An 11,535-nucleotide genomic window follows, 5' to 3' on the forward strand; every position below is an offset into this window, starting at 1 on the left:
GTTAGGATTACAGCTCAGTGGTAGAGTGCTTGCCTAGCATACACAAGGCCCTGGGTTCTATTCCCAGCACTAGGACACACACACACACACACACACACACCTACACACACACACAGTGGGCATGGTGGTAAACGCCTATAATCCCATCACTTGGGAGACTATTGCAGAAGGATCTTGAGTTTAAGGCCAGCCTGGGCTACAGAGTAGGTTTGAAGACAACCTTGGCTGCATAACAAGATCCTGTCTCCAAAGCCAAAAAAGAAAGAAATTACAAGAATCACAGTAATATACTGTGATAAAAGTTAAGTAAGAACTGCAGAGATGGCTCGGAGGCTAAAAGTGCATACTATTCTTGCAGAGAATCTGAGTTTAGTTCCCAGAACCCACATTAGACAGCTCACAACTACCTGTAACACAAGCTCCATGGGGGATCTGATGCCCTGGCCTCTGAGGGTACCTGCACTCATGTGCACATACCACACACAGACATGGACACATAATTTAAAATAATTTTAAAAAATAAAATGTTAAGACTGGTCATGGTAGCATACTCCTTTAATCCCAGCATTCAAGAGGCAAAGGCAGGCAGATCTCTTGAGTCTGAGGCCAGTTCAGTCTACATAATGAATTCTAGGTCAACCAAGGCTACACAGTGAGACCCTATCTCAAAAAACAAAACAAAACATTATTTAAAGTTATATGAATGTGGCCTCCCTGAAAATATTTTATTCTTCTTTTACTTTAAGTTAAAGGAAATAGGACTTCTCTTTGGCAAGTTGGAATTTCCAACATCACTATCTTATGTTCTAGAGCTATTTTAAGTAAAACGAGGGTTATTTGACCATAAACACTATTAAAATGAAAACTGAAAAGAGCTACTATGTGACTAATGGTTGAGTAGTAAGTGCATTAGTGTGAACACACTCAATGAAGGGATGACTGACATGCCAGTCAGGACAGAGTAAGAAAGCTTCAGACTTCATCAATGCCCAGGATGGTGCTCAACTTAAAACATTAATTGCTTACTTCTAAAATTTTCAATTTACTATTTTCTGGCTACCATTGAACAAGGGCAACTGAAACCTCAAAGAAAGAAAGCATGGAGAACTACTGTAGTGTTCAAATACAAGCAGATACGCTACGGGCAAGAGAAGAGAGGAAACTTGCTCTTGCACTTTGACTCAGCAAAACCAAGCCTGGGCTCAGACACTGGACCAGGGACTGTGAGTGGAACCAGACAGGAATATACTCAAACAAGCATGTCCAACCTGTGGCCCAAGGGCTGCATATATCCCAGAACAGCACGTGGTTCAACACATCTGTAGATGATGACATCATATTGCAATGTCAAAAGATAGGACACCCCTGGAAGAGCACCAGAGCAAGAATATGGGAGGGAATCAGAGGTTGAAGTGGAAGGGGAATGAAATTATCACTGTGGAAAGACAGAGAGCAATCTTATTGAAGGAACATAACAACACGGCTGCTGGAGAGAGACAGGTTCTCTCATGTGTTTGCAGAACTGACACAGAATCCAAACTTTAAATGCATTAAGTGAATAATCTGCATCACAATATTACTTATTATAGAAAGCTTTGGAGATTACATATGTGTGAAACAGGAAGGGAAGGATTATATATCACTTGAATTTTTGAATAGTTATTAAGAGCTGGGGATAAGCACTTGCCTAGCATGTGTGAAGGCATCAGTTTAAACCCCAGCACCTGGAGAGATGGCTCAGCAGTTAAGAACACTGGTTGTTCTTGCAGAAGACCCAGGTTTGAATCCCAGCACCCACATGGCAGCTAACAACTGTCCCAAGGGATCCGACAGCCTCTTCTGACCTCCGTGGGCACTGCATGACATGGGTGCACTTACCTACATGCAGGCAATACACGCATACACATAAAATAAAAATAAATAAAATTACAAAAAAAAAAAGTTTAAACCCCAGCACCAATTTACAGGGTCATGGGTAACTTTTTTGGGTTTTTTTGTCTTTTTGAGACAAGGTCTACCTGTAGGCCCAGCTGGCCTGGCACTCCCTAGGTAGACAAGGCTGGCCATGATCGCACAGAGCTCCACCTGCCCCTGTCTCTCAAGTACAGGGACTAAAGGCATGCACCAACATGCCCGGCTTTAAAATTAAAAAAAAAAAAAAATTTAAAGGAGACAGAACCAACTTTAAAAATAGAAAATTAGAAGGATGACGAATGGCCACCCAAAAGAATAAACCAATATTATAGGCCTATCACCTGGGCAGAGGACGGCTCTTGGGGATATAGGACCCCATCTATATGCTGAATCATATCATTTGATTGCAGGCAACCCTCGAGATCATAACTAATGACACTGCTTGACTTACCAGAGCAGACTGGCTCTGGACCATCTGCTGGCTAAGGAAGGAGGGGGATGTGGAAAATTTAATTTAACCAACTGTTGTCTTGAACAAGATGAAAAAGGTGAGGTGTAAGAAATTAAAAAACAAAAACAAAAACAAAAAAACAAGGAGCTGGAGAGATGGCTCAGCAGTTAAGAGCACTGGCTGCTCTTGCAGAGGACCCAGGTTTGATTCCCTGGACCCACATGGTGGGTAACTCCATTTCCAGGGGATATGATGCTTTCTTCTAACCTCCATAGGCATTGCATGACAGGGGTGCACTTACATCCATGCAGGCAATATACTCATACACATAAAATAAAAATAATAAATAAAACCTTTTTAAAATTACCAAAAGAATACAGGAAATGGCCTATGTCTCAGTCCACACCTGGAAAGGATGGAACCCTGATAGGCTCTTTTGAGTTGTTTCCTTCCCAGGTCTGAGGCTTTAAGACCCTCATAGTCTGTTTAAGATGCCTAATCATCCCATGCTTATTGCTCTGTTTGGAAAATCCCTAAGGGGATTCATAGATCTAGCCATAGAATTTAGGACTATAGCCCACTTAATGCTTCTCCAAAATTACCAACAGCTAAGCATGGAAGATACAGGAGAAGATGATGCGCTCTAGATAAAATAAAGGGGCATCAAATAGGGGACTGATATGGTTTCAGGACTGGTGGATCCACCTTGTGATAAGCATTACCTTAAAAAACAGCCACCCCAACCTTTGCAACCCTAGCTTGAAGCATAATGAGTTGCAGATGTCTCCCTTGACCTGTTACAGATGTTTCCCCTGTTTTCTTAATCTTTGCTTCTGCTTCTGTAAATATGCTTGCTGCAAGAATCTCCTGACTGTGGTCACCAGACACCCAGGTCTACAGGCTCTGGTCATGTAGGCTAAATGTAAACCTGTCCACCAATGAGTATAAAAGATGTAAAGAAACTGGAATCAGGGCTCGAGCTTTTGGAAGCAACTCTGTTCAATTCTGCTGGCGTAAATAAATCTTTCCCTATTTCTCTACTTCTGGTCTCCAGTGTCTTTTCTGTGCATGGCGATTCCTATGCCACAGTTTCCTATAATAGAGAGGCCCTAGGTTCAATACCTCGCACCACAAAAACAAAAAACCAAAACAAACCAATCAAAACAAGAAATAACAACAAAAACCACAACGGAAGCCAAGTTAACACTGCAGGCACAGTTGAGCAAACAAAACGGACACATCTAGAAAGACTCAAATAGTACAATACTGATTATAGTGAAACAAGCAAAAGTTATTTGGAAAGTTAGGTGTACAAACTGCTTCTCTGTATCTTAGCTTATATCCTCAAAATAATTTGTACATTAGGTATTATTCTTCACTTTACAGATGAGAACCCGGTGCCTCAAAATTAAATGACAAAACATTTAGCTAGTTAGCCACAAAGCTGAGAAACCTTGGGCTTTCGGTCACTACATACAGTAGCAAAAATAAACTAAATAGGTATTGTGTATCAGGTTGGTCATACTGACTGTTATTATTAAGTGTAGATGACTATGCCAACTCTTTTCTCAGCTTCAGTGGCCTAACTATACATTATTAAATCTTTTTTCTTTTTCTTTTTGAGATAGGGTCTCCCTGTAGCCCCAGCTGACCTGGAACTCCCTATGTAGACCAGGCTGGCCTTGAACTCACAGAGATCTGCCTGCCTCCGCCTCCCGAGTGCTGCGATTAAAGGCATGTGCCACCATGCCCGGCTTATACATTATTAAATCTTTAAAAAATTTTTTATTATTTTTATTTTATGTCTATGAGATGGCTCAGCAGTTAAAAGTACTGGCTGCTCTTGCAGAGGACCTGGGTTCAGCATCCACATGGTGGGTAACCGTCCATAACTCCAGTTCCAGAGGAATCTGATGCCCTCTTTTGACTCCTGCAGGCATTGCATGACATTACATACATGCAGGCAATACACTCATACACATAAAATAAATAAAATATTAAAAAACAATTTTTAATGGGTCTAGTATTTTAGTGTACTACTATAAATATCAGTTTGACTTCCTATTAACATTACATAATAATATCTACTTTTCTATATATTTACAATTGATAGTAACAGAGTAATGTTCTGGGAAAAAATTAAAATCTTATTGAAAAATTCTAATTTTTCCCACTGATTATTAAGATTGTTTTTAAGGATTACATGGTCAGGGTTTCACTATGCACCCAGGCAGATCTTGAACTGACAATTCTCCTGCTTTAGCCTCTGATTGCTGAGATTTCAGGAATGTACTACCACATCCGGCTCACTTTTACAGCTCTTACACAACTATGCAAATCTAGGACAGCCTATATACTGAATAACAGAATTTACAAAGCCAATATTCTTTTGTTTTGTTTTGTTTTTGGTCTTTTTGAGATAGGGTCTCCCTGTAGCCCCAGCTGGCCTGGAACTCACTATGTAGACCAGGCTGGCCTTGAACTCACAGAGATTCAGCTGCCTCTGCTTCCAAAGTGCTGGGATTAAAGGCATGCACCACCAGGCCTGGCACAAAGCCACTATTCTTAAAAACAAAATTAAATAAAATAACAAAATCCAATTTTCTTCTTAGTATAAGGTCAAAAGTACTTTACATTTAAGTTTTGTATTTTCAAACTCTCAGAACTTAGCAAAAGGAGAGAGTTTATTAATCAGTATATAAAGATGGCAAGCTGGAACAGTGCTGACTTGACAGAGGGTTCTCTCTGAGCACAGTCTGACCATCTTCCCAGTCACAGAGAGGCTTCTTGTCCCTTTAGTATCACCTCCGAAATCTGCACCCTCTTAAGTGCCTTCTACCACGTTAAAGGCCATCCATCCACTTCTGTTACAGTCCCAGTAACTGTGTTTAGCGCAGCTGCATGACTATTAATTGTGTTATGGATGATAAATACATGAACAGAGTGGCATTTCCACTAATGCCAATGCTGCTGCCATGTTAGGGTAACTTTATACTCTAACAAATATATAGGATTGTTTTTATTTACATGATGGATGATTATGGTTTTAGTCATTAACAAAGTCAATTGTACCCTTACTAATTCCTAATATTTTATGAAGTCTGATATAAGGATTCTTTTAAGAAGACAGCTGAAGAGAAATTCTGAGTGTATTCAAACAGCATTTAGGTGCATATTATCGTGACTTGGAAACTTCAGCTACAATGACAACTGTGAAATAGCTATAGTAATTGCAACAAGTGAATTAAATAATTTTGCCTTTGCCATCTCATACACCTGTCATTAAGCAGCCAATAAGAAAACTCTTGCAGGGAGAGATGGCTCAGCATTTAAGAGCACTGGCTGCTCTTGCAGAGGACCCAGGTTCAGTTCCCAGCACCCACATGGTGGCTAACAACCATCCCTAACTCCAGTTCCAGGGGATCTGACATCCTCTTTTGACCTCTGTGGGCACTGCACGACAGAGGTGCATTTACATACATGCAGGCAATACACTTATACACATAAAATAAAAATAATTAAAAAAAAAGAAAGCTCTTGTTACATGACTTCCTAGGACACAGAATGTAATCCATACCCAGAGAGCTTGTTTTATTTAAAGTAGATACAAAAATTCAAACAGACAGAAACATAGACACAAGTATAGAGTTATGTGTATTGAATGGTGAAAACAATTCCTACCTCAGGGTCATCATCATCAAAATCGTGGTATGTGGAATGATCTGGATTATTCACTTTATCTAGCAACTCTATTGCCAAAGACCTCGTCAAAGGCTGTGTAACAAAAGGGTGCTATAAGAAAACATAGAACACTTATTAGAAATTTGATTAAACAGTCTATCTTTTGAAAACGTATGTTTCAGGGTAAAAATGATACCTGTAGTAACTTTTCTGCAGTAGGTCTTTTTTTCGGATTTTTGGTAAGTGCCATTTTCACAAAATGATGGAAACTATTTGACCTAAGAAAGTTTGAAAATTAGACTTTCATATTTTAAATGCTTTTTTGCTCATTTTGCTCTAAAAGTTAATAAACAAAAACACTTACCACTTCATTTTATCTTTTAGTTTTGGAGGTTGAAAATTGCTTTTTGTCATTAGAAATAATGCTCTGAAAAATGAATAAAACATCACACAGAATTTTAATAATAATAAGAACTATATTTTTATTTATGCCCAACTAAAGTAAAACAAGACCAAGAGATTTATTTGTTCATGGCATAATAAATATTTCCAAGTTCGTGGAAAAAGCCTTAATTTGAGTATGTGATTCAAGTGAACACTGACCTCATCGGATGAAGGTCAAACATGGGTGGTTGGAGCTCCGCAAGTTCTATGGCAGTGATCCCCACTGCCCAGAGGTCACACAGCTGGTTATATCCTCCTTTCCTCTCAACAGCTGCCACTTCTGGGGCCATCCTGCAGGAAATATTCCAGACAACAAAAACCTTGTGTTCAGTGTATTTTCCTTTATTTTCTCACCAGAGGCAAAGAGACTGTCAACAGCTAAATTAAGTTCTATTTAGGCTTTGATGTCTGAAAATAAAAATGTAGTGCTTAAAAGGCTCACTCTTCCCAAGATAGGGCATCTCATGTGACCCTCCCTCTCCAGTCTCCCTTGGTGAGCCCTTCCTTTCTTAGCTACACTATTGTTTATGCACATGTGCCATGGAAAGAGAGTAACCTGCCCCAAATCTGTCCACATCCCAGTCCCTGTTCCCCATGCATGCAAAACTTTATAAAGAAATAAAATTTGCAATACCTAGTCTGTAGTTTTTAGCAATACACTTAGAGCACTAAACTGCAACTTGCTCACTGTTCTTATTTCATCATTCTTTAGGCACCAATAAATAATCTTTACATTTAGTATTTATGTTTACCATAAATTTCGGGGTATTTTTTTTAGTTTTATTATAAGAATAAAAGCATTATAAAAATGAGTGCCTACGTCAAAAATTTCATTTATTCAGAGGGAAGTTGTTTTAAAGTTCTTTTAAACTGTGCTACAATTTTATTCTAATTGTACCTTGGCTTGTTTATTTTTTAAATATGCAAAATTTGAAAGCCTAAATAATAGTTTTGGAAACTACAAACTGAGAAAGAACAAAAATAAGTGACCTTACAAATATACATTTGGGCATAGCCTCCGGTGTCCTGGTGCCAGCACCTTTCCTGGGTAAGTCCAGTGGAGCCCACCAGTGGTGCCTTGACCCTGCCAGCCTCATTCACCCTCCCAGCTCCCCTGCCCTACCTCTCCTCCTAGCCTGGGTACTGGCCCATTTCTTGTCTTGGCACCCCAGACACTGAGGCTGACCTCTTGGCCCAGAGCCACCACTGCTTCCTGATCCTCTGCATCCAGACCAACCTAGTTTCTCCCTGTGGTCCCCAGGAACCCTCTGGGCCTGGACCCACCCCCACCTACCTTTGCTTCCCTGGGTGGCTCAGCCACTAGCTCCCTGGTGCTAACACCTTGCCTGGGTGGGTGCCGCAGCCCACCATACCTTGACTCCCCCAGCCTCATTCACCCTCTCACATCCCCTCCTAGCCTGGGTACTGGCCCAGTTCTTGTCTTGGAACCTCAAACTCCTAGACTGACCTCTAGGCCAAGAAATCCCCACTGCTTCCTGATCCTTTGCATCCACACCAACCCAGTTCCTCCCTGTGGTCCCCAGGAACCCTCTGGGCCTGGACCCAACCCCACCTACCTTTGCTTCCCTGGGCAGCTCAGCCACCAGATCCCTGGTGCTAACATCTTGCCTGGGTGGGTGCCGCAGCCCACCACGCCTTGACTCCCCCAGCCTCATTCACCCTCTCACATCCCCTCCTAGCCTGGGTAATGGCCCAGTTCTTGTCTTGGAACCGCAGACTCCTGGACTGACCTCTAGGCCAAGAAATCCCCACTGCTTCCTGATCCTCTGCATCCAGACCAACCCAGTTCCTCTCTGCAGTCCCTAGGAGCCCTCTGGGCCTGGTCCTGCCCTCACATCCCTTTGCTTCCCTGGACTGCACAGCCTCCAGTGTCCTAGTGCCAGCACCTTCCTTGGGTAAGTCCAGCAGCACCCAGCATGCCTTGACACCCCCAGGCTCCCAGCAACCCCATTTTCCCAGCAACCCTGTCCCATCTCTACTCCTAGCCTGGGTACTGGCCCATTTCTTGGCTTGGCACCCCAGACACCTGGGCTGACCTCTTGGCCCAGAATCCCCACTGCTTCCTGATCCTTTACATCCAGACCAACCCAGTTCCTCCCAGTAGTCCCCAGGAGCCTTTGGGACCTCTTCCCTCTGTTACATCCCTTTGCATCCCTGGTTGGCACAGCCACCAGCTTCCTGAGACCAGCATCTTTCCTGGGCCCTGCTCCCAGGCCAGCCCAGCTGCCAAATTCTTGAAGGCAGCATCTTTCCTGGAGGGATCCAGACCTTAGGAGAAAGCCTGAGAGCATCTGATCCTCATCTGACTTCGGCCCCATGTGGGAATGCCTGAAGAAGAAAGCAATCTGACCGCTCCAATACAAAATCAAAAGAGAACCTGAAGCCTAGACCAACCAGCTTTTCATGACCAACAAATAAACCACAAAGGCACATAAAGTTTAGAAAAAGAAGCAGACCTAAACTCAAAAAAGGAAGGCTTGAGTCTCACACAAGAATCAGAAACTACAAAAGAAATTCACGTTAAAGTCAAATAGAAAAAAATAATAACATGAAAAAACAAAATTATATATCCCCACCAAGTACCAATAGTCCTCTAGAGGAGTACAATGGGAACGCCCCTAGAGATAACGCAGGACATTGAACTCAAAAGAACAATTATACACACGATAAAAGAATTCAATGAATTTAAAGAACACACAAAGAAATAAAAGAACTGAAGGAAGATAGGGATAAACTTGTGAATGAATTCAGAAAAGAGTTAGAAATATTGAAGACTACTCAGGCTGAAATGAAGAAGGAAATGAAACACTCAGTAAGCCAATTAGAAATGACAGGAGAAAGCCTCACCAAGAGAATGACTGAAACGTAAAACAGAATATCAAGACTGGAAGATAAAGTGGATGAATTAGACCACTCAAGCAAAGATTATGAATAACATAAGAATGGAATATACAAGAATTGTGTGATACCATAAAAAGACCAAACTAATGAATCATAGGCATACAGGAAGGAGAAGAATCTCAAGATAATGGTATGGAACAGATAGATCTTCAACAGGATTGTAGAAGAAAATTTCCCAAAATAAATGAAAGACATGCCCATACAAATACCAGAAGCATATAGAACACCAAATAGACAGGATCAGAAAAGAAACTCTCCACGGCACATCATAGTAAAAACACTAAACGTACAGAACGAAGAGACAATACTGAAAGCTGCAAAAGAAAAACAAGTCAGATATATATCACATATATATAACAAGTCACATATATAAAGGAAAACCCATTAGGATTACAGCTGACTTTTCAGTGCAAGCTATGAAAGCCAGAAGAGCCTAGACCAAAGTACTCCCAGTTTTAAATGACCACAGATGCCAACCCAGATTACTTTACAGAGCCAAAATGTCTATTATAGTTGAAGGGGAAAGAAAAATCTTCCCAGCCATAAATAGGCTGAAAGAATTCATGTCCACAAAACCAGCCCTTCAGAGAGTTCTGGAAACAATACAGAAAACTGAAGAAAAGAATGACTACACCCAAGGGGTTATGGAAAGAAATTCAATGAAGGTATAACTGTGGAAATACACAGCTATATCAAGAATGTGAACAGAAATAAAAATGACAGGATTCAATACACATCTTTCATTAATAACTTTAAATATCAATGGACTGAACTCCCCAGTCAAAAGACACAGACTAGTTGAATGGATTAAGAAACAAAACCCATCTTTTTGTTCTCTGCAAAAAACTCATCTCACTTGATTTCAAGGACAGGCACTACCTTAAGGTGAAAGGATGGAAAAAAATATAACAATTAACTTATTTTTTCAATTCCTGGTCTCATAGGCAATTTCAAAGAGAGAAGGATGGTTTTTTTGGTCTTTTTTTGAGACAGGGTCTTCCTGTAGCCCCAGCTGTCCTGGAACTCACTATGTAGACCAGGCTGGCCTTGAACTCACCCCAGCTCATTAATAGTAGGGGACTTCAGTACCCCGCTGTCTCCATTAGATAGGTCAACATGACAGAGAGTTAAGAGAGACATCTGAATTAAACAATACCTTATATCAAATGGACCTAACAGACTTCTACGGAGTATTCCACCCAAGCACCAAAGAATATACTTTCTATTCAGCACCTCATGGAACTTCTGAAATCGATCATATACTGGGGAACAAAATAAACCTCAACAAATACAAAAAGCTTGAAATAATTCCATGCATTCTATCAAACCACAATGCAATAAAGCTTAAAATCAATACTGGAAGAAACCCTAGTAACCACATGAACACATGGAGATTAAACAACACACTCCTGAATGATGAACGGGTCAAAGGAGAACTGAAGAAAGAAAAGTATTCCTGAACTAAAAGAAAAGGGCAATACAACAGAACAAATCCCCTGGGACACGTTGAAAACAGTCCTTAGAGGGCAGTTTAAAGCTCTAAGTGCCTACATTAAAAAATAGGAAGGAACACAAATAAATGACTTAACATTGCAACTCAAGACATTTGAAAAGCAACAACGAATGAAACCCAAACCCAGCAGAAGAGAAGAAATAACAAAAATTAGAACAGAAATTAATGAAACAGAAACAAAGAAAACAATACAAAGAATCAATGAATCCAAGAGCTGGTTCTTTGAAAAGATAAACAAGATTGACAGACTCCTAGCCCAGTAAACCAAAAGAAAGAAAGAGCACCTCCAAATCAACAAAATCAGAGATGAAAGGGGAAACATCACAACAGACAACAAAGATCCAGAACATTATAAGGGAATACTTTAAAAACTGCTACTAAATTTGAAAACCTACAAGAAATGGACTGGGATCTAAATGCATGGGAACACCAAAACTAAACCAAGAAGAGATTAACAGCTTAAACAGACCCATAACACATAAGAAAATTGAAACAGTAATACAAAAACTCCCGACTAAAAAAAGCCCAGAACCAGATGGATTTATAGCAGGATTCTATTCTATTTAATTTATTCAAAAAGATAAAAATGGAGGGAGAACTTCCAAATTCC

The 11,535-nt window shown here is 40.5% G+C and overlaps 1 protein-coding gene across 6 annotated transcripts in view; it reads right to left on the minus strand.

The window, feature by feature from the left end:
• Positions 1-11,535, minus strand: part of Map4k3 (mitogen-activated protein kinase kinase kinase kinase 3) — a 199,541-nt gene that overhangs the window by 75,171 nt on the left and 112,835 nt on the right. For all 6 annotated transcript variants that reach the window (XR_003851487.1, XM_008845504.3, XM_029569571.1 and 3 more), the window contains exons 9-12: positions 6,650-6,781; positions 6,411-6,473; positions 6,243-6,324; positions 6,047-6,157 (exon numbers count right to left, since the gene is read on the minus strand). Coding sequence is in view for 5 of the 6 variants with exons in the window: in XM_008845504.3 (XP_008843726.1) it covers positions 6,047-6,157; positions 6,243-6,324; positions 6,411-6,473; positions 6,650-6,781 (388 nt within the window). In the remaining variant the exon portion in view is untranslated. The remainder of the gene's footprint in view (positions 1-6,046; positions 6,158-6,242; positions 6,325-6,410; positions 6,474-6,649; positions 6,782-11,535) is intronic.

The sequence above is a fragment of the Nannospalax galili genome, unplaced genomic scaffold (assembly GCF_000622305.1).
Source record: "Nannospalax galili isolate Female #2095 unplaced genomic scaffold, S.galili_v1.0 scaffold622, whole genome shotgun sequence".
NCBI classification, from domain to species: domain Eukaryota; kingdom Metazoa; phylum Chordata; class Mammalia; order Rodentia; family Spalacidae; genus Nannospalax; species Nannospalax galili.